Consider the following 22934-nt stretch of genomic DNA (forward strand, 5'->3'; position numbering starts at 1 on the left):
GGGTGGGTTTCTTAAGCTTCCCTAGGCCTGCCTAGTTTCAGCCAGACGATGGCACACCAGCTGGCCTGTCTGTCTGGGCAGAGCCGACGGATGCCAGACGGAGCAGAAATGGCTGTGGGCCCAGCTCTATCCATCTCCAGTCCTGGCCCTGGCTGGGGGATGGGGGTCTGCCTGCCTGCTTGCCTGCTGGTGCTGCAGGCATAAGGGCTGAGGGGCCCTGATGGTCTCCAAAGATGGGGGTGCTCCTTGGACTTACTACCATAATCCTAGCAAGAGCCACACTGGTCTCAGATCTCTAGCACCTCATTTGTGTTTGGTCTAGTGAGTCTAGATTACACAAAGCAAGTCCCTGGGGCAAGGAGCGACAGGATCATTTTAGACACATATCAACTAAATTCATCAAATCCTTCATTTCCACCAAGATTCCACTGTTCCTTCAAAGACCAAGTTAAGACCTAATTCTCCAACGACTGGACTTAACCATTCTCTCAACTCCCACTTCCTCAGTGGCCACAGCACTTGCTAACAAAACATGTTGAGCTTCCTTGGTGCTTGAGACCTGAGACTTGGTGTCCTTGGCTACTCTCAGCCTGGAGGTGGGGAGAAGAGACCTGGGCTCAAGAAACCCTGAGGTAGCAGGATGCTACTGCCACCTTTCCTGGATCCCTTGGCAACCTTGCTCTAGCAGCCTACTTGTAGTCCAGCTGCTTCATCCCTTTTTGGCCAAGGCCCCTCTGTAGTACCCCTTACCACTTGCGCTTCATGTAGGCAGCAGCTCGGTTTCCATAGAGCATGGCATTGTGAGGGGCCCTCTGCACGGCCTTACTGTAAAGCTGAATGGCCTGGGTCCACTGCTGGCAGGCAAAGGCCTCATTGGCTTGCTGCTTCACACGTTCCAGATATGGGGGCAACTCTACTTGGGGGCTGTAGAGGAAGAGAGTCAAGTCAGACCAGTCAAAGGAGGGTGGAGCAACTCTTAGGACGTCTTAAGTCCTACCCTAAAGACCACACAGGCTTTCTTGGCCCTTAGAATCTGCAGTGTCATCTAGAAGAGGGGACCATTCCCATCCCTGGCCTGGGTTTTTACCTATTACCATGAGAGGGAATAGGCACAATTCCAAATGCTATGAGCTGGTAGAAAAGAAGAAGGGCAGAAAGAAAGCTGTCTTAGACAGGCTTACAGCAATTCTATTTTGTTTTTGGTACTGAGGATCAAACTCAGGACCCTGTGCTTACAAGGCAGGGGTGGAACCACTGAGCCAAACCCCCGGCCCCTTACAGCAATTCTTTTTTTTGTACTGGGGATCGAACTTGGGACCTTGCGCTTGCAAGGCAGGTGGTGGAATTTACAGCAATTCTTAATCAAACTCTTGGGCATGATAGCAGCTGGCATCACCTGCCTCCATGCTGAGCTGAACCTTACAATCACTGTAGTCTCTCCTATGGCTCTCTTTATGGAAAATTGTTCCTCTCAAGGGCTAAAAAATTTGAGCACATATCTAAAGTCCAGCATAGGGTCTAGCAGAGAACAGAGACATGAATATACAACTGGACAGAGAATAATATAATAGGGGAGAATATAACATGGGATCTCTTTTTGGACAGTGCTCAGTCCTAAAAGGCAGCTTGCCTCTGGGCCCTACCCCAGCTACCAAGAGACTAGAGTGTCAGTCTCAGCATGATTGGTGGTACCCTTGGGACCACTAGCCACCCTCCAATTTCTCTGCCCCAGGCTCTACCTTCTGGGATCTCTGCCTGGTTGCCAGTCAGGAGGAAGGTTAATAAAACTTGTCCCTTCCTCTAGTCCATAAGGTGTAATTGAGGAGGAAGGTTGGACAAGTCAGCTGACCTCACCTGACATGGCCTGTATTTTCTGGTAGCCGGAAGCCGTTGCTGTGAAGATGTAGGCCATTAGACACACCATTGGACACACCGTTGGTGGACATCTTGCCATTCAGGACTTCTGGCAGGGATGGGGAGAAAGTTACAAAAACAACTCAGGAGGAGGTCCTTATTTCTTCTCCATAGCCTTTTGGCTTCCATCACAGGGTCTGATGGTTCCATTGTGGGACTATTCTCCCAGGGTAAAACCCAGTCCCTGAGACCGACAGACAAGCGGGGGAACAGCATAAAGAAAAGCCTTTGCGCCCTCTGCTGGCTGGCTGGGGACACAGCTTTAGCTTACGGTTTCCCTTAGCTTGGGTAGAGGAGGGTATGAGGGTATGAGGGATGAGGAAGTGCCTCCAACTATGGACACCAGGAAAAAGTCAATGAGCCAGGATGAACAAAGGAAGGGCAACTACTTAAGGTCCTCAAGAACCAGGCCATGGGAAGAACACATCTTTGTAGAGGGAAGTGAAAATGGCTGTGATGTTAAGCCCTTGGGCAGATCTCTCTGAGCTAATACTATCTTCTTACTGTAGTGACAGGGTCATTTTTGAGATTTGCTCTTTTGGAGTATTGCAGCTAGAGTCCAGAGTAACGGGCCAGCTTTTCAGCAGAGGTAGCAGGTGCTCAAGCTCCCCAACCCGCCTCAACAGACGTGGTAAGAAAGAACTTACCCCCTGAGGAGTGGCATTTTCTAGGCAAGAGGAAGGTGTATGGCCGCTGTTTGTAGGTCAAGTCAAACAAATAGACCTATTGTTGAGAAGCCAAGAAGAGAGATGGAGACTGTGAGGCAAGGATGTGGCTGAACCACTAACAAGGCCATGGTGGCTCTCAAGAACCAGGGTCTTGCATGCAGTGAGCACTGACCACGAAGTGGTTGAACTAGCTCAGGAGATATTTCCTGGAAGCAAAGTTCCGGGATGAAAATATTCGTAGCTTCTGGTCCCTGGGGTGGGCTGTTTGATCTACCCAAAGCCCTGCTTGAATAACTATCATTAATTAAAATCATGTTTAAGTTGGAAAGGTCCTTAAAGGTCCCAAAGCCAAATGTCTCATTTTACAGGTGGGAAAACTGACAACTCAGAAGAGAAGCAACTTGCTTAAAGTAACATGACTGGTTACTTCTCTCAGTAAGTATATATTATCTATTATTACTTAACATTTTTTTTTCTTTCCAGTAATGGGAATTGAATCCGAGGTCTTCACAAGGAGCTACAGCCCCAGTCTTTTAAAAAATTTTTAGAAGGGTCTTGTGAACTTGCCAAGCCTAGGCTCAAACTTGTAAACCTCCTGTGTCAGCTGCCCAGAGTGCTGGGACTAAAGGCATGAGCTACCACACACAGCTTCTAGCCCTTTTCATTTGTATATATCACACTTTGCTTTGTCAAGTCATCACCATTTCACCTGACATGTCTCCCATCAGCCTGGGGATAGATCATATTTGCATTTATCCTCTCTATGTTTACGATAATGCTAGTCACAGTGAGTGCTTAGTTTTTGTAGAATAAATGAATTTATGCAAGGATTATGAAATACTCTGACTGAAAACACACAAAAAGAAGGTTTAGCAACCTGCCATTATCAAAGAACACTTCTCCAAGCTGGCCCTAAACCACAGCCTGGCTGCTTTCTCTAAGCCCCATGGATTTCCTCCTAGGAAAATAGAATATAAGGAAACTGAGGCTCAGAAAAATGAAAAGACATGCTCAAAGTCACAGTAAATAGCTAGTAAACAGAAGGCAACTGTTTGAAGATGGGTCTGTCAATTTCAGAGTCTATGTTCTTAACTTTTTTGGGGGGTACCAGGGATCGAACTCAGGACCTTGGCCTTTAGAGGCAAACATCAGCACCACTGAGCTAAATCCCCAGCCCTCAGAGTCTATGTTCTTAACCAAATCATTATACTAGAAGTGAAGAAAAAAAGACCAGGTTAGCATACCTCTCTAGCAATCTCCATATTATGCCATAATATCATTTACAATTTGGCTTTTACTTCTGTCTCTGGGCAGTGACAGAAAGTATATAGTCCTGACTGCTGGGTATGAGATGGTAGAAGGGCACAGTCACATGAGGCAGCTGAACTTACCTGCTCCCCTCCCATGTTGACTAGCAGCTCTGTGCCATTGGGGCTGAAGGTCACATAGGTGGCAACCAGCACTCTCAGACGGTTGTTATAGTCAGGCAGCTTCACTGGCAGATGCCCTGTAAGGAACAGACAGTCACCCTAGGGTGAGGCTCCCAGTCCCCCTCAAAGGGGCAGGAGGTTACGTGAAGAGAGCCATATTGAAAATGTTAGCAATCAACATCGCAGAAGGAGCTGAGCCTTTTCTATTAGCAGTGGGTCAGTTAGGTATTTTTTATTTTCCTGTGGTTCAAAAAGAACTTTTATTTTTCTTTTTGTAATCATCAGTGATAAATAATGAGTAACTCCCTCAGTGAAGAAATTATGCATATGTATCCTGTCCACTCAGGAGCTCAGAGATTCCATCCATTCCCATATCCTCTCCCACTCTCCCAATAGTTGGGTTTGTTTGTTTGTTTGAAACAGAGTCTCACTGTGAGTTCAGGCTGGCCTTGAACTCACTTTGTAGCCCAGGCTGGCCTCGAACTTACACAATCCTCCTGTCTCAGTCTCCTGAGTGCTGGGATTACAGGTGTGTGTCACTACACCCAGCTCTGGGTCAGGTGTTGTATATGCTTTATCTCAGTCATTAAAAACTCATTTTACAGAAAAGAAACTCATCAAGATTAAGTAATTTGCTAAACATTGCCTAGCTGATCAATGGCAGAACTGGGATTAAAGTCCAGGTCTGTCTGACTCTAAAACCCTTGCTTTTGATATGTGCCATGCTGTGCTCCTGAACTACCTCAGAAAGTCAGTATCCAGTCAAAAGTTTGAGGCTGGGCTGAGGCCTACCTGCTACATAATACTGGGCTGCACCATCCGGAAGGGGCTTCTGCCTGTCACAGAAGGTGTGCACACCTGCTGAAGGGCTCTGCTTCATGCTCTTTCTGGTGGGAAGGAAAATCAGGTTAAAACTCTGCCCTGGCTAGAAAGACCACACTCCCTAGAGAAGCCTAGTGTCCCTGAGAGATACAGGAGACACCTTTCTTCCTTACCTAAGTGACTCCCAGGTCCACCCACTAAACAGCTATGGACAGGGCTGGGGATTTAGCTCAGTGGTTCCGTCACCTGCTCCGCAAGCGCAAAGACCCAAGTTCGATCCCCGGTACCAAAACAAAAACAAAAACAAAAAAAAACAAAAAAACACACCAGCTATGGACAGACATAATACTGTTTTACCAAGGAGGTCCTATAAACTGTCTGGATTCTCAGGGCCACTTTATTATCCCCATTTACAGATAAGGAGGCTAAGGATGAAGGTTGACTTCAAGGCACATAATGTGGGAAAGGGAACAGTGGCCACTCAAATCTGTGAATGAAAGTAAAGCAAAAAAAAAAAAAAAAATTAAGCAGGGCACACATTGCTGCACCTGTCCCAAGAATCACAGAAAGCTCAGACTTTATGAGCTATTAAGGTCTGGGACTTATTGAGGGGTGGAGGGTTGCTGTGTATATTCTACTTTTCCTTTCTTTTATTTATTTTTTTCTCAGTACCAGGAATCGAACTCAGGACCTTGCACTTGTAAGGCAGGCGCAGTGCCACTGAACTAACTCCCCGGGCCTTCTACTCTTTCTTTTTTAAAAAAAGAATAAAATAAAGTTACACGTATAAGAGTATTACTGTATACAATCAATCAATTTTAAAGTTCATACACACAGACACAGATACAAACACACTTCAAAAAGAAGCCGAGATGGCCATGAGGGAATATGGCAGCAGATTCCAAAGGACGTGTTCCTCCTCAGGCCGCTAAGGGACTTGCTAGCCTCCTTAGACAAGAAGCTAAGCTGCTCATACCTGTGGTTATGGATCATGCGGATGTCGTAGAGTCTCACGAAGGGCCCACTGGCCCCTACTGCCAGGCAGTTATTGTCCTGGGGATTGACTGTGAGGCACTTGGCCTCCACCAGCTGGCCACAGTACTCTGTCAGATCAATCAGCACCTCTGAGTGTTTGCTGTTCTCCCGGAGGTCATACTGGCTGCGAGAGAGAATAGAGTTAGGGGGTCCAAGTCCTTGCGTGGAAGGAAGGGAAGGAGCCAAATCCTCCTTAGGCAAGAGGATTGGGAGGAGCACTGGACATCTTTGTAAATAATTAAAAATCATTCCCATTTTTTTAGTGCTCATCGTGTGCCAGGTGCCTACAGTAGCTTCTCACAGTTTTATCCTGATGCAACCTCTTAGAATATATACTGTACTTATTTTACAGATGTTGACATTATTGCTATTATTATACTACCACTAATATTCTTTTTTTTTTTTTTTTTGGTACCAGGGATCAAACTCGGGTCCTTGTGCTTACGCAGCAGGTGGCGAAACCACTGAGCTAAATCCCTGGCCCCAATCACTAACATTCTTAATGAAAATGTGCTTAAAGCCCAGTACTGTCCCTAAGTGTTTTTACATGCATATTTAGTTAAATCCTGTATCATCTCATCTACCCCTAGAATACCGAGTTCCAAACAAGTTAAATAACTTATCTGGGTGACACAGCTAGGCGTCTAGGTGCAGAGCAGGGATAAGTTAATAAAACTGCATTTAAACTACTTTCCTGTGTTCCTTCCTAATCTAATTTCTTTTATGAGATAAAAGAAGTACAGAGGTGACAGAAAAGAGAATCTGAAGGATATCTAAGAACTACCTAGAAATATCAAGGTCACCCCCATGACACAGCTCCACAGGAAAGGTAATGTCAAGACACCCAATAGCAGCAGCAAACTCTCACTGCTCCAGCCTGGGGGATACACAGGTACCTGGAGAGTGGGAAGGGACATTGCCTACATGCTCGCCCACCTCTTGCCTAGACATCTGTAACAATCTTTTCACTGTTTGCCTTGTCTTTGTAAGCCATCTTCACCAGATGCTCATCCTAAAATAGTTTTACATCATTCTTCTGCCCCAAAATTTGCAAATTCCTCAACACTTTTAGTATGAGTTTATTTTGAGTTTACTTTTACCAACTCCACAGTCTGGTTTTTAAACTTGATTTCACCAGAATTCTTTTATCCTGTACATGTCACTTTTATCTCTGCCTTCCCAAACTCTACTCAGGCTGGGGAATCCACTCTGTTTTTCCTTGCCCATACAAATCCCATCTGTTCTTACCCAGCTTATGTTCACCTGCTTGAGGACACCCTCCTTGATCGTGGCTCTGCCTAACTCCCAAGGACCCTACCAATACCCCAGACACTCAGTTCCTTCCACCTGGCCCTGCCACAGCCTGGTCAGTCAAGGTCAACAAGCGTATCACAGTGCCCTGACCACCAAGTGCTTTCTGTTGTCTGTGGACTGTGCTAAGGTGTCATGTGCTCTAGTTCAATTTAAATGCTCAGATTGACAAAGGAGACACTGTGATTATTCCACTTCCCCTAAGGAAACTTAGGGGTCAAGTGACAACCAGTCAAACACTAAGTGAAAGAGCTAGGATTTGATCTCAATTCTGCCTGACTTCAGTGGCATACTTATAATTACTGTTTCATAGTTCACATGACTTAGACAGATACTTCTCTGTAACAGGGGAGATAGCACAAAAGCCTACTCCAGGGAGGCAGATTAAAGCAGGTTGAGGAAATGAAAAAGTTCTAAGGTTGCATCTGAAGAAAGAAGTTAAAGAGGGCAGTGATAGCCAGGCATAGTGGTGCATGCCTGTAGTCCCAGTCTCTCAGGCAGCTGTGACTGAGATGGGACAACCACTGGAACCCAGAAGTTCAAGAATAGCCTGGCTGACATAATGAATCCCTGTGTCAACAAAACAAAACAAAATACAACAAAAAACCCCAAGAAAACAGTGTGTGGGACGCCACTGGTGTGGCTTGGTGGTAGAATGTTTACTTAACATGCTTGAGGCTCTAGGTTTGTTCCCTACCACTTGGCGGGGTTGGGGGGGGGGTCACACCACCATTTTAGGATGAAGGCAAGTAGAAGCAAATATATAATACAGGGCATTGGAAATGGGAACAGTCTACTTTCCCATTTCTGGCTGGCTCATCCCATCCCAGGCATCTGCTCAATGATCAACTGTTCAAGAGAAATGTGTCAAATGCCTCTATGTGCCAGGCACTGTCCTAGGGATACAACAAAGAAGAGAGACTTGGAGCTACTTTAAGAGAGTTCACTACTCAGTGCAGATACACACATAAAAGTAAACCCACAAGTAAAAATAACTACAGATGTTGATTAGAGTTATAGAGGATGCAATTACATTAGTGAATCAGAATAATATCTATCTACTTTAAACAGGTTGGTCAGACAAGGTGCTTCTGAAAAGGTGACTCAAGTTGATACCTTTAGGTGATAAAAAGTCAGATATGGAAAGAACTGGGGACAGAGAATCCCAGGTAAAGAAAACAGCAAGTGTGAACACGCAGCAACAACAAAGACATGTGAGGTGATGAGAGAAGGCCCATGGGCCTGGAGGTGGTCCAGGAGGAGAGTGAGGGTGGGGTAAGCAAATATTCCCAGCTGGGTTTGTACACAGACAATTGCCCTGGGCAGATAAATGAGGCTGGAAATCTGCTGGTGGGAGGAACCAGGCTCATGAAAGGAAGCACTATGGGCAGATGGCATGGAGAGTTACCATGCACTAGGAGCAAGGGAGACAAAGGTCACTCCATACCCAGAACCTTACCGGATAAGCCCATCCTCAGCAGCACTCCAGAAGGTGTTGGGCCACATAGGTGCTGTGGCAATGCGCTTTACCCGATTTGTGTGGTCTCCAAACATGTGGATAGTCTCCTTTACTGTTAGGTCGTGAACATGCACCTTGGAGTCAGCTGCCCCCGTGATCAAGATGCGGTCCCCAGCGTGAGGCAGGAACTGCTCAGGACAGAATGAAGAAGGTATTGGCAGGTGATGGGGATACAGATGGTCAATGAAGGAGATGAGCCTGAATGTCAGCACCCCATTTCCCTCTCCACATCAGAAACAAAGATAAGAAAATGAGCCCATCAAGACAATTCACCAAAAAAACTTTGGATAAGTACTATCCTGTCAAAATCAAGATACATACCTGGACTACCAGAGGAACCCTTTTCCTTTGATTCTTCCCCAAGAAAAAGCTGAGTAGATGGTAATGAGTTATTATCATTTACTAAAACTTTACCATGTAGTAGACACAAGGAAACTATATTATCTTATTGAAACTTAAAACAATCTCCTTAAAAGTTGAGGTCTGGATGCTGGAAGTGTAGCTCAGTGGTAGAACATGTGCTTAGCATGCTTGATGGTCCTGGATATAATCTCCGGCATCTCCCCCAAAAATTGAAAAATTAAGGTTCTCCACTAACATGTAGATGGACTGCGTTAAAACTAATTCTGACTCTCACCGCCATGCTGCCTCATGATGACTATTTATTTTTGGGTTCAGGGGATTGAACCCAGGGCCTTGTGCATACTAACCATGAGCTCTACCACTGAGCTACACACCCCAGCCCATGGCGGCTATTTAATAACCTAGGGATTAAGTAATTAATTCTACGCTAAAAAAGGAATTATAAAAGAGTAGGTGTTTCAAATTGCTTCAACTGTTTCTGAAGAACAATCTGGCAATAGGTAACAAAAATAAAACTATTCCTACCTTCTGACCCAAAACTTTCTAAGGAATAATCTAAGAAGGAAAGAGAGGGCTGGGGATGTAGCTCAGTGGCACCTTGCCTGCCTGGCAAGCTCAAGGTCCTGAGTTTGATCCCTGGTATCAGAGAACAAAACAAAACAAAAAAACAAAAAGGAAAGAGACCCAAGCAGAAATACAGGCAGTACTCCTCACACTAGCAGAGTTGACATAGCTCAAATGGTGGACTTGGGGAGCAGCTGACCATCAAAGATCCACCTCTACGCAGTATTATAAAGAATGGGGAAAAAAAAAAGAATGGGAGCCCCACCATCCTGATGAAGTCGAGAATTCCAGAGAACATCCAGCACAAACAAAATATTCACAACACTACTTAGAATTAATACTTTCTAAAAAATTATTATTCAATCACCTAACTTTTGTTTTTCTTTGAGACAGGTTTGGGCTATGTAGTCCAGGCTGGCCTCGAACTCATGATCCTCCTGCCTTAGCCTCCCGAGAGCTGAGATTACAGACACGCACCACCACGCCTGGCTTCTATCACCTAATTTTGAGAAGAAAGTATTTGGAGGTGGTGTTAGTTGGGTTTTTCTCTTATTTTGAGCTCAAAAAATTAAAATGTCTTGTTTCTCTTTTTAACTGAAAAGTTCCTCTCAACTCACACCAAGGCTGAGTAGTGGTTTTGCCAGGAGGGGCATCATTCTGCATTTAAACAAATGAGATCCACTTGACTTCAAATGTTCACAGAAGAACAATTTTCTTTTTTCATATATGCTTCTTCACAGGCTCAGTAGGAAAAAGGATGGATGAAACAGAATCTCATCATATTTAGGGACAATCAATAGTCTTTCATCCTGTCTGGAAATAGCATTTTAACTCCCGGCACAACATAAATAAAAAGGTGAACCCTCACCATGGGCCTGTCTCATGCCGTAGTTGCCACCAGGGGGAGCCCATGGGTGAAATACTGCAACTTACATCTAGTGTTTTGTCTAAAAAGAGCAGAAGCCTTTTCCACATTTTTTTTTTTTTAAACAGAAGAAGAGGCTGACGGTCTGGGTATAAGTGCCTTGCTCAAAGTCTTACCGTTAGGGAGTTTCAAGACTGTTGTCAAATTCTGGCCTCTGCACTCAATGTTTTGTGTTCAGGATGCCAAATAGATGGCTCAGGCTCCTTTCCCTAGGTCCCCAGACTGGATCCAACACTTCTCAGGGGCAGCAGTCTCTATTGGTCAGTTAAGCGATGAAATGCCACTGTTTTGTCTTTTAAAAATCACAGAAATTGACCTAGAATGGGCTCCTTGCCTAAGTGTGAATCAGCTTGGGAAAGAGGCAGGGTTGAGGGAAAGAAGTAGGTTTTGAGTTCTAATCTACTTTATTGTTCAGATACTTTGTTATCTCTCTCTCTCTCTCTCTCTCTCTCTCTCTCTCTCTCTCTGGTACTGGGGATCGAACTCAGGATCTTGTGCTTGCAAGGAAGGCCCAGTGCCACTGAGCTAAATCCAACCCTGTTCGTCATTTCTCTTGGTATTTTTTTTTTTTTTTTTTGTACCGGGGATTGAACTCGGGACCTTCTGCTTGTGAGGCAGGCAGCAGAACCACTGAGCTAAATCCCTGGCCCTCTCTTCATATTAATGAGGAAAATATTTTAGATTAGTGAGGTTTTCTGGTGGCCAGCCTTACTCTTATATACCTCCATTATAGACTTTCAAAGTTGGAAAGGCCCTTCTTCACAGGTCACTTCCTCCAATCTTAAACCTAGCAGGCAAAGTGTCCAATGAATGGACAATCTCAGAGCTATGATATTTACATATCCACAGAAGGCTGTTCTACCTTTTTCAAATAGCCCTATATATCAGACAATTCTTCCCTTCCCTGAACACATGTGCTTCTGTGGGCTCATAGCCATCTGTCCTAAGTTTGTTCCCTGTAGTCAAAAAAGACAAGTCTCGCGTCACTTTCACATAACAGGTCTTCAATGGTTTATAAGTTCCTTCGTATCTCTTCTCAGCTCAGCTCCCCTCTACCAACAAGTCAAAAGGTTTATTTCTTATAAAAAGAATAACTAAAAGAACCTGTGTTAGATTCTTGAAAAAAATCAGCTTAAATATTGCATGGTTTCTTTTATATGGGAAATCTAAAATATAAAGAGCAAAATAAAAGATCAATAATAGGAAAAAGGTAGACAGATCTTTTGCAAAAGGGAAAGGGACCAAAAAATGGAGGGAGTGGCCAGAGATTTAGCTCAGTGGTTTCGCCGCCTGCTGCGCAAGCGTGAGGACCTGAGTTCGATCCCTGGTACCAAAAAAAAAAAAAAAATGGAAGAAGAGGGGAGGAAAGGGAGGGTGAAAAATTAATGAGTTATGTAATAATTAATATGAGTTATGTACCCACATCCCATGAGGAATATAATCATTATGTACTGCAAACAAGTACTAATAAAAAAAAGAAAACTGAAAAAAAAATCCAGGCTGGGTCTAGTGGCACATGCCTATAATCCAAGCACCCTGGGAGGCTGAGCAGGAGCATCACAAGTTTGAGCTCAGCCTGGGCAATTTAGCAACTTAGTGAGACTCTATCAAAATTAAAAGGTGCTAACAAAAACAAAACAAAACAAAAAAAACAAAGAAATTAAAAGGTGCTGGGCTGGGGATTTAGCTCAGTGGCACCATGCCTGCCTCGCAAGTGCAGGGTCCTGAGTTTGATTCCTGGCACTGCAAAAAAATAAAATAAAAAAAATAAATAAATGGTACTGGAGATACACCTCAGTGCAAAGGTTCAATCCCCAATGGCATTAAAAAAAAAAAAAAGAGGAGGAGGAGGAAACAGGCTCAGACTCAGAGAGGTCAGGTGATTTACTTAGTTCACACAATTTCCAAGAGGCAGAAAAGGGAGTCAACCCCAGGTCTGTCTGATCCTGAAATTCATGCTCAGACCCATTCCCCCATCATCACTGCTCATATAAATATAAATCCATCTCGAGGTGACTTCTTGGCTCTAAAAGAGGAAGAACAGCATGGAAAAGAGATGGATTTCAAGCATCCACACGAGATGCTCAGACCACAGGGTGTCTGTAGACCCCATGGGGTTCATGGGACACACACATGTCAACATGACCATGCCCACAGCCCAACATCCCTTCCACTTGCTATGGGTTTTATACTCACCTTGACAGAGAAGATATTTGCAGTGTGTCCCGTGTGCATGGAGAGCAGCTTCTTGTGGTGCAGCGGGTCCCACACAATTGTGTGCTGGTCATCGGAACCAGAGGCCAGCAAACTACAAGCAGAGTGAGAGACTCTGACCTCTTCTCAAGTTCCCAGGCCCCTTCCCCACTTTCACATTCGTAAGGGAGTTGGGCCACACAGAACTCAAAAGAATAATAAATGTCATAGAATTTAAGGTTATTTTATAAATATTAGTAGTTTCTCTTCTCTTTTATCCTAAGAATTTCTCATTATGCCTGAACATAGTGACTTATTTAAAAAACAGGTTTGGATGGTCATCCAAATTTGCATCTATCTGGGATTAATGATTTAACTGTGTGTTGATAATCATGGGCTAAGCTTAAGAAGGGCAAGTGTCTTTTCACTTTGATTCACTCTTTTTCTTAGATCACCTGAGAAGAAGGAATCCTCTTCTCCATGGCCCCTCACCCTCTTCTCCATCAGCCTCTAGCTCATACTTACTCTCCTTTCTCATTCCACTCCAGACAGTTGACACATCCTGAGTGACCCTGGGGGAACAAATGGAAAGGGACAAGAAGACAAGTAGTTAGAGGATCTCCTTCAATTCTGAAAAATAGGGGCCAGGGATTTAGCTCAGTGGCGCCATGCCTGCCTTGCAAACGCAAAGTCCTGAGTTTGATCCTCGGTACCTAAAAACAAAACAGAACAAAACAAAAAAGTGCAACTGATCACATGAACTCACCTTTCTATCTATCTTTCTATCTGTTTTCCAGAGACATGTTAATGGCCAGAACTGACTAAATTGCTTGGCATCTTACAATTTTATTTGACACTAGGCACCTCTCAGCTAAGGACAGATTTCATCAATCCCATTTTGCAGAAAAGTTAACTGGAATTCAGATAGCAGTTAAGTGGTACAGATGAAATCAAAAAATTTTTTCTTTTACTACTAAAAGGGATATGTCAACAGTTCCTTCAAGGGAGAGTCCTTACTATAGAAAATTTGCTCCAAGGATCAACTGGTCCAACAGAAGGATAATCTTTCAATAATTCAACATGTGTATCAAGCACTTACTACATGGCAGGTACTGTTCAGAGGCTGGGGTACATGAATATACAAAATAATGTCCCTGGTTTTTGGAAGTTTACTTCATGCTAGGAGAATGGGCTATTGTCTTGATCTTGGAAATGTGAACTGAGAAACACAGAGAGACTGAGGTAGTTAACAGCAGACACTGAAGTTGAAAGCACACATAGAAATCACAGCAAGGCTAGAGTTGTGAGGACACAGAATTCATGAAGAAATAGGAAGTATGAAGAAGTAGACATGTGTCATCCACGGTAGGAAAATAAATCTCTAGGCATTCCAACACTCTTCTTTCTGTTCTTCACCTTCCCTCATTCTAACAGGACTTTGATATACATTTAATTATTATTTTCCTACCCCAAATCAAACCATGTGTTTCAGGAAGCACAGAACCATTGTTCTTGCCAGTGATGAGTTCAGGAACTTAAACCTAAACCAAATAGTGTGGCATTCACTTGGCCATAGGAATTGACTCTGAAATGAACCCATAACCTCAATCAGATGCAAGTGGAACAGGTACTGTGAACTTCTGAAAAAGCTTTCTCATTCTTAGAAGAATCTATGGGAGAAACGCTTTTTTCCCTTCTGGATGCTGAGGATACTGCCTGAAACTTGGAATTGCTGCACATATTTTACCACTATGTAGGAAGTTAGCCTTAGGGTAAAATCAACACAGAGAGGGCTTAACCAAAGGAATCAGAAAAATGGAACCAGAATGACCAGACTAACCAACTTTGACATCTATCTACTCCTGCCCTTCCAGTTAGGTGAACCAATCAGTTCATTATTGTTTAAGAGAATGTGAGTTAGAATGTTTACTTGTGGCCCAAAGCATCCTAAACAATAATTTCAATCCATTCTTCAGATCTCAGTTTGTAGTCTGTAGTTTGTTCCTTCCAGATGCCTTCCCTGCAGTGAATTCGGGCAGGAGGGAACCCTTCCTTGGGCTTCTACCGTCATACTTCAGTATGGCTCTGTTGTCAATGTGTGTTTTTTTCCCCTAGACTGAGTGCCCTGAGAGAGCAGACTTTGTGGATTATGTTTACCACGTCCCTAGGGCCAGAAGGCCAGGCACAGTGCTTGGCAGGTATCTACTGCCTAAGTGATCAAATGAGTCCAGTGGGACGAGTGGGAAGAATTAAGAGATATGGACAAGGCTGATCTTCCAAATGACTAGTCAGAAAGGTGGTTTCTCTGCCTTCTCCTTCCCTCTTATCCTGTGTCCTGTAAGGACATCTGAGTGGAAAGTCATTTCTTCCCAGTTCTCTACTTGTATACATGATTGACATGCACTCTGCTCAAACCTGGCAAATCGCTTGCTGACCCCCGGCACTTGGTTGAAACCCCACACTTATGTCTAGTCACTCTTTCTAGGTCAGGATCATTTCTGTTCTTAGTCCTCTCATTTTCCCACCAGGCTGTAAATTAACTGTGCCTGGGGAGGCTGTGCGGGGTGGGTGTCACAGCTTCATCCTGGAATCTTCCAGAGAAGCAAGGGCCTTGAATGACTGCCACTTAGTGAGGGCTTACAAAGAGCTGGGCACAGCGCTAAGCTGAGCACGTGAGGTAGGCAAAATAATGACCCCCTACAGATGTCCATGTCCTTATTCTCTGAAACCCACAAATACATTATTTTAGGTGGCAAAAGGGCTTTGCAGACATGATTAAGGTTAAGGACCTTGAGATGAACAGATTATCCTGGATTATCTAGGTGGACCCAATTTAATCAATTGAATATTTAAAACTAGAGAACCTCTATTGGCTGCAGACAACTAGAGAGATGGAGGTGTGAAAGGGCCTGGGCCACTACTGTTGGCTTTGAAGACAGAGGAAGGGGCCTTGGAGCCACGAGATGTGGCAGGCTCCAGAAGCTGACAATAGCAAGAAGAGGGATTGTATTTCCAGGTATAACTGCCAATGCCTTGATTTTAGTCAGTGAGACCCGTATCAAACTTCTGATCTACAGAACTATAGGATAATTTACATTGTTTTAAGCCACTAAGTTTGTGGTAATTTATTTTATTTTTTTTGGTACTGGGGATCAAACTTGGGGATCTCGAGGCAGGCCGGTGGCACCACTGAGCTAAATCCCCAGCCAGTTTGTGGTAATTTATTAAGGCAGCAATAGAAACTAATATACCACTCTACATTAAATACCTCACTTCAGGAATAAGAAAAACATTGCTAAGAGAGGTTGGACAGCCTGTTTAACATGGCACAGCTAACAGAGACAGAATACAAGACTGTAACTCAAAACCTCAGGCTCTAAGGTACAATCTGAGAAATGCATTAATGCTTCCAGAATGATTGTACTTGTTCTCAAATCTCAACTTCTGTAGCTTTTATCTAAAAATCTAAGTATTCATAGAATAGTGTCTTAGTTACTCTTCTCTCATTGCTGAGACAAAATACCTGAACACCCAAAGTTAGAAGGGGGAAGGACTTATTTAGCTCACAGTTTGTATAGGTTTCAGTCCATAATCAGCTGGCTCCACGGCAGGGTGGCACAGAGCAGAGGAGCAACAGTTCATGAAGGCGGAAGACAGCAAAAAGCAACAAGGGACCTTAACAGCATCTCCCTGCTCCTTTTATCTTATTCAGACTACCTAGGGCAGGTAGCACTCATGCCCTTAATTTTAGTGCCCTCGGGCCTAGCCCCACCATGAATCAATCACACACTCTAGAATTAGCCACCTCCAAAACAGCCTATGACCACACGAGACTTTGGGGGGACATCTAGACCCAATGCATAACAGATAGTAAGGCAAGGCAACAACTATAATTCACACTAGCAAGTTTTTCCTTACACTGAGCCTACACACCTATAGCCTACCCCTGCAAAATCTGTTTACTTATTCAATCTTTAAATAGTTATCTGAACACTTACTATATGCTAAGCATTATTTTTATTATTATTATTATTATTTTTTTTTTTTTTCTGATACTGGCGATCGAACTCAGGATCTTGTGCTTACAAGGCAGGCAAGGTGCCACTGAGCTACATCCCTGGCCCCTTATTTTTATTTTTTATCTTTTAGCAGCGCTGGAGATTGAACCTAGGGTCCTGTGGATGCTAGACAAGTGCTCTACTACTGTGCTAGACTCCAGCCCAATGCTAGGCATTCTTATACATGCAAAGGCTATTGTGATAAGAGAGAGAACTTCAGTGGGAAGGGGAGAAAAAAAGACAAAAATCAGCTATGAATTTAGATTATGATTAGTGTTATGAAGAATGGGGTGGGCACAGCAGCCCATATCTGTAACCCCAGCACTTTGGGAGGCTGAGGCAGGAAGGTCACAAGTTCAAGTCCTACCTGGGCAACTTATCAAGGCCCTGTCTCAAAATAAAAAATAAAAGGGCTGGGGATATGGCTCAGTGGTAGAGTACCCCTGTATCTGATCCCCAGTACCACAAAAAACAAAGACAAAAACAAAATAAAACAGAGTGTAGGACATACTTTAGATGTATTCCAGTGGTCAGAGAAAGGTTTTTTGAAGAAGTGATATTTGAGGAGAAATCTGAATGCTGAGAAGAAACAAGCTACACAAAGATCTGAAGGAAAAGCACCCCAGGTAGAAGGAAGAACAAGCACAAAAGTAGTAATAGGCTAGGTATGCTGTAGAAACAGAGTGAAGGCAATGTGGCCTGAGCAAAATGATGAACAGAACAGAGTAAGATGAACAAAATAGGTTCAAGGATGTGAACAATGCCAGAATCTAAGGAATGTTATAGGCCATAGCAAGAAATTTCAAAAGACCAGAAACTGTGTTGGACTTATTTATTGCTATATTTACCTTTCAGTGTCTAGAACATTCCTGGCATAAATAGGTACTCAATATTTGCCAAAAATTATGAGTAAATTACTGACTGCCTACTTTGGTCCTCTGGTGTTTCAAAGCATGAGTTCACTCCATCATCTAAAGTGGACAACTTTTTCTGTAAAGGGCCAGATAGGAGATATTTTAGGCTTTGCATACCATGTGGTCTCTGACTGAATCATTCAATTCTGCTGTTGAATCACTACCACAGACAGACAATACATAAATGAATGAGTGTGGCTGTATTCCAATAAAACTTTATTTATGAAAACATGTGGCAGTATACTTGAAAATCATATGGCAGTGCAAAGGCCCTAGAATAGCCAAAACAATCTTGAAAAAGAACAAAGTTGGAAGACACACTCCCAATTTCATAATTTGTTACAAAGTGGTACTGGCACAAGGAATAGACACTTGGATCAATGGAATAGAGTTCATAAATAAATCTATACATTTTTGGTTAAGTGATTTCTAAAAAGAGTGCCAAAACAACTCAATGGGGAATACAATAGTCTTTTCAAGAAATGGTGCTGGGACAACTGGATGTTTACATGCAAAAGAATGAAGTCGGACATCAATTTCATACCATCTATAAAAATTGATTCAAAATGGATCAAAGACTTACATATGTCTAAAAAAATGCAACACTTAGAAGAAAAGGCAGCTTTAAAATCTTCATGATCTTGACCTCTTAGACACATCACCAAAAGCACAAGAGACACAAGAAAAAAATAAATTGGAAGTCACTAAAATAAAAACTTTTGTGCATAAAAGGCACTATATCAAGAAAATGGAGACAAGACAGAATGAGAGAAAATATTTCAAATTATACATGAATAAAGAACTCATAAATCAACAATAAAAAGACAATCCAATGAGAAAATGGCAAAGAATCTGCATAGACATTTCTCCAAAGAAAATTATCCAAATATGATCAATTAGCACATGAAAAGATATTCAACATCATTGGGTACTAGGAAGATGATAGTCAAAACTACAATGAGGGTGGGACGGGGATTTAGCTCAGTGGTTCCGGCACCTGCCTCGAAAGCTTAAGGTCCAGAGTTCAATCCCTGGTACCAAAAAACCCCAAAAAACCTACAATGAAATACTACTTTATATTTACTATGATAGCTATAATAAAAAAGACAGATAATAAGAGGTATTGCTGAGGAGGTAGAGAAATTGAAACTGTTACATATTTTTGTTGGGTATGTAAAATGGTAGTATCAATTTAGGAAATAGTTTGGCAGTCCTCAAAAAGTTAAACATTGTGTTAATATATGACCCAGGAATTTCACTCTTATGTGCATATCCAAGAAAATGGAAAACTGTATATCCACATAAAAACTTGTGCATCCATGTTCATGGCAGCATTAATCATAATAGTCAAAAAGTAGAAACATCCCTAATGTCAAATAATAAATGGATATTACTTGGTAATAAAAAGAAATGAAGTAGTGATTCATGTTACAACATGAATGAACCTTGAAAATATGTTAAGTGAAAAAAGCCAGACACAAAAAGCAACACATCAAAAAAAAAAAAAAAAAAAAAAAAGCAACACATCGTATGATTTTATTGATATGAAATGTCAAGAGGAAAAGTAGATTAACAATTGGCAGAGTGAGACCAGGGATGGGAGATGGGAAGTGACTCTTAATATGGGTAAAAGGCTCCTTTTAAAAAATTTTTTGAGGGGCGGGGATTTAGCTCAGTGATTCCACCGCCTGCCTCCCAAGTGCAAGGACCCAAGTTCCATCCCAGGTATCAAAAAAATTTTTTTTTAGGGCCGGGGATTTAGCTCAGTGTCTCTGGCGCCTGCCTAGCAAGTGCAAGGTCCCGAGTTTGATCCCAGGTACCCCCCCCCCCCAAAAAAATTTTTTTTGCGACAGAGTCTGGCTGGCCTTGAACTCCTGGGAATCTTCCTGCTTCAGCCTACCAAGCGCTGAGATTACAGGTGTGTGCCACCACCAGGAAAGAGGCTCCTTTCTGAAGTGATGAAGATGTCCTGGAGGCCAGGTGTGGTAGTGCACGCCTATAATCCCAGCCCTTGGGGAGGCTAAAGGAGGACTGCTGCAAGTTTGAACGCAGCCTGAGCTACACACTGAGTTCAAGGCCACTCTGAAATACATAGCAAGACCTTGTCTCAGGAAAAAGAAAAAAAAAAAAAAGGAAAACAGAAAATGTCCTGAAATTAGCACCAATAGTAGCAGAACTTTGTGAATATACTTAAAGACCACTGAACTGTACTCTTAAACAAAATATAAAATAAAACAGGTGGCAATTTAGATTTGGCTCACAGGTTATAATTTGCTGACTTTTTTTTTTCAAGAGTAGGAAAAATTTATTGAGAGAAAGAAAGCTTCTAAGAGAGACAGAAGGGGAACCGGAAAGTGGGTTGCCCACCCACCTCATGTTTCAAAGATGTTTTATACAGCAGAGCCATGTGGTGAGGCGGGTACAAAGTGGGACAAAACTATAAGACCCACTGGAATTTTACAAGGTGGGCATGAGGTGGGACAAAACCATGACCAACCAATAAGATTACAAGTACAGTCACCCAATACTGATTAAATGGGGATCAAATGGGGGAGCAAGTCACATAGCATGTACATGGATTTTCAGTAAAGGTGGGTCAGGGATATTTCCTGGAGAGGCTGGGTTAAAACCTGGGCCCCTCACCCAGGTGATTGATACCTGTTTAGAATATCAATCACTGTTATTTATCCTACATGGGTGTGCTAATTTCTCTCCTTTTAAAGTGCTGGCCTTCAGTGAATGTGTCTTCACTCTCCTCCATGCTGGCTCTTTGTGGGGTGGCTCTGTCTAACTGCCTACAAGATATCTAATTAACTTACCTATCTGCAATATTCCCCCCTCTGAAGAAGTACCCCTAACTGCTGTGAGGGGGCAAAGGGTGAAGACAGGTCTGGCTACTTCCGGCTGAATAGAGTCATAGTTGTGATCAGCAGTTAGATTTACTCTACAGAGGGTCTATCTAAAGGCCTTCGATGAGCACCAGGCACTGTCATCTTGGTAGCTGTATAGCTTTGAGTCTGGAGGAGACAAAGCCAAAGAAATAGTTAAGAATACATGGGCCAAATTATAAGGTCAGGACTGCTATGAATATAGCCAACAAGGGTCTCCACCAGGAGGAACTAGTAATAGCCTCCCACGTAGAGGATAAGGAGAAGGTGCAGGGGACTTCAGAATCCAACACAGAAGTCATATTGTATAGTTTAGCAGTTATGAGCTGTTTACAAGGTTGATCTGGTGAATCCCAGTAAAAGTCTAGCACATTTGTCATCGGTTCCATTTGTATGACTGCTTGGAGTTTGGTAGCCTATAGGCAAGAATAAACAAAACTTAAGAAATTAGAGCATAATCTAAGCATGAGCACACTAGAATGAAAGGGCAGGTAGGGGAGAGAGTCACACTTAGAAATTGAAATAGTAAAAATAAAAATAAAAAAAATTTTAAAAAAGAAATTGAAATAATGATTGTAACCTGCTGACTCTTAGATTCTTTTATTGATAAGAGGTTATCTATAAGTCTGATACTTTGTCGTAAGTCTCTCTAGTTTCAGCTGTAAGAAGAGACAATTTGAAGAACAAATTTCACTAAGAAATATAAAACTAGCTGAGCTCTTACAGATTTTACCAGTTTTTTTTCTAATGATCCATAATCATGCTGCTGACTCTTGATCTAAAGGATAATCCTTGAAATCTCTCACATAGTCAGATTCCCTCTCTTCTTTGAATGTGACTATTTAATAGATTTAGTATCTAGCTCACTTCTCTAAAATGACATTATAAAACAAAGCAAAGTTAAAACTCTGACAAGTCTGTTAAACTCAGGTTACACCATACCTATGGAACTGCTGTGGTCTATCAATTCTATTCACAAAGAAAGTATACCTGACTTGCTTCTATAAATTCATAATTTGAATTTATGCTCAAATTATACAACAAAATGGAAACAAAAAACAATCAGGTCAGATTGTGAAGGTGAGATACATAGTTGACCCTCCATTTCCATGACTTCCATATCTGTGCACTCAACTAGTCACAGATAGAAAATATAGTTAAGACTGTGACATTTATACGGAATATGCATAGACTTTTAAAAAACGGTATTCGAGACAGAGTTTTTGTTTTGGTACCGAGGATTGAACTAGGGACCTTGTGCTTGTGAGGCAGGCGGTGGAAACACTCAGCTAAATCCTGGCCTTGGAGACAGACTTTTTAATCACTGTTCTTTTTTTTTCCCTTGGTACTGGGGATCTAACTCAGGACCTTGTGCTTGCCAGATAGGCATGGCGCCAGTAAGCTACATCCCTGGCCCACATTGTTCTTGAAACTATACAGTATAACAACTATTTTCATAGTACTTACACTTTATTAAGTATTAAAAATATAGGCCGGGGATTTAGCTCAGTGGTTCCAGCGCCTGCCTCACAAGTGCGAGGTCCCGAGTTCAATCCCCAGTACCAAAACAAAATAGAGATGACTTACATTATTTGGGAGAATGTGGGTAGGTCATATGAAATACCACACCATTTTACATAAGAGATTTGACTAGATGAAAATTTTGGTATCTGTGGGAAGTCCTGGAACAATCCCCCAAGGACATCAAAGGATGACTGTATTCTTCTTGTTTGTTTGGTACCGGGGATCAAATTCAGGACCTTGCGCTTGTGAGGCAGGTGGTGGAACCACGGAGCTAAATCCCAGGCCTACTGGGATGACTGTATTCTATATGCAATTTGTTTATGGTCAATATTAAGGCAAGAGAATGAATTCACCAAGCCAAGAACTATTTCTTAAGCCTTTTTTTTTTTTTTTGGTGCCAGGGATCGAACTTGGGACCTTGTGCTTGTGAGGCAGGTGGTGGAACCATTGAGCTAAATCCCCAGCCCTATTAAGCCTTTTAAAAAAGCATACAGATGGCTGAGGTGGGAAGAACTCTATAGTCAGTAAGGTCTGATAGAAATTTTACTAATCTTATTTCCACCACTTCTATGGCCTCATAAATGCTCAGTTTTGATCAGGTGTGGTGGTACATTCCTGTAATCTCAGCTATAGAGGCTGAGTCAGGAGGATGGCCTTCAGTTCAAGGCAAGCCTGAATTACATAGCGAGACTCTAAACAAACAAAATGCTCAGTTTTAATTATACAATGAGGGTCCTGTTCTCTTCTCTCAATGAGTTCCATGTGTCTAATCTTGTACCAAGAAATTCCAGAAGTGAACAGAAGAA

The 22934-nt window shown here is 42.5% G+C and overlaps 1 protein-coding gene across 8 annotated transcripts in view; it reads right to left on the minus strand.

Annotated features, from left to right (window-relative positions):
• Nucleotides 1–22934, minus strand: part of Wdtc1 (WD and tetratricopeptide repeats 1) — a 62708-nt gene that overhangs the window by 8697 nt on the left and 31077 nt on the right. For 5 of the 8 annotated variants that reach the window (XM_087215483.1, XM_087215481.1, XM_087215482.1 and 2 more), the window contains 9 exons: nt 13270–13316; nt 12748–12859; nt 8640–8827; nt 5811–5993; nt 4805–4899; nt 3974–4089; nt 2562–2637; nt 1855–1963; nt 751–924 (listed from right to left, as the gene is read on the minus strand). In XM_087215483.1, coding sequence (XP_087071609.1) covers nt 751–924; nt 1855–1963; nt 2562–2637; nt 3974–4089; nt 4805–4899; nt 5811–5993; nt 8640–8827; nt 12748–12859; nt 13270–13316 — 1100 coding nt within the window. Of the gene's footprint in view, nt 1–750; nt 925–1854; nt 1964–2561; nt 2638–3973; nt 4090–4804; nt 4900–5810; nt 5994–8639; nt 8828–9993; nt 10126–10243; nt 10284–12747; nt 12860–13269; nt 13323–22934 lie in introns of those variants that run through there. The other 3 variants (XM_087215485.1, XM_021263135.2, XM_021263134.2) reach the window with 3 other exon arrangements.

Source organism: Heterocephalus glaber, unplaced genomic scaffold (assembly GCF_053883595.1).
Source record: "Heterocephalus glaber isolate CG9 unplaced genomic scaffold, H.glaber_assembly_v1.0 deba00001452, whole genome shotgun sequence".
In the NCBI taxonomy this organism is placed as follows: Eukaryota; Metazoa; Chordata; class Mammalia; order Rodentia; family Bathyergidae; genus Heterocephalus; species Heterocephalus glaber.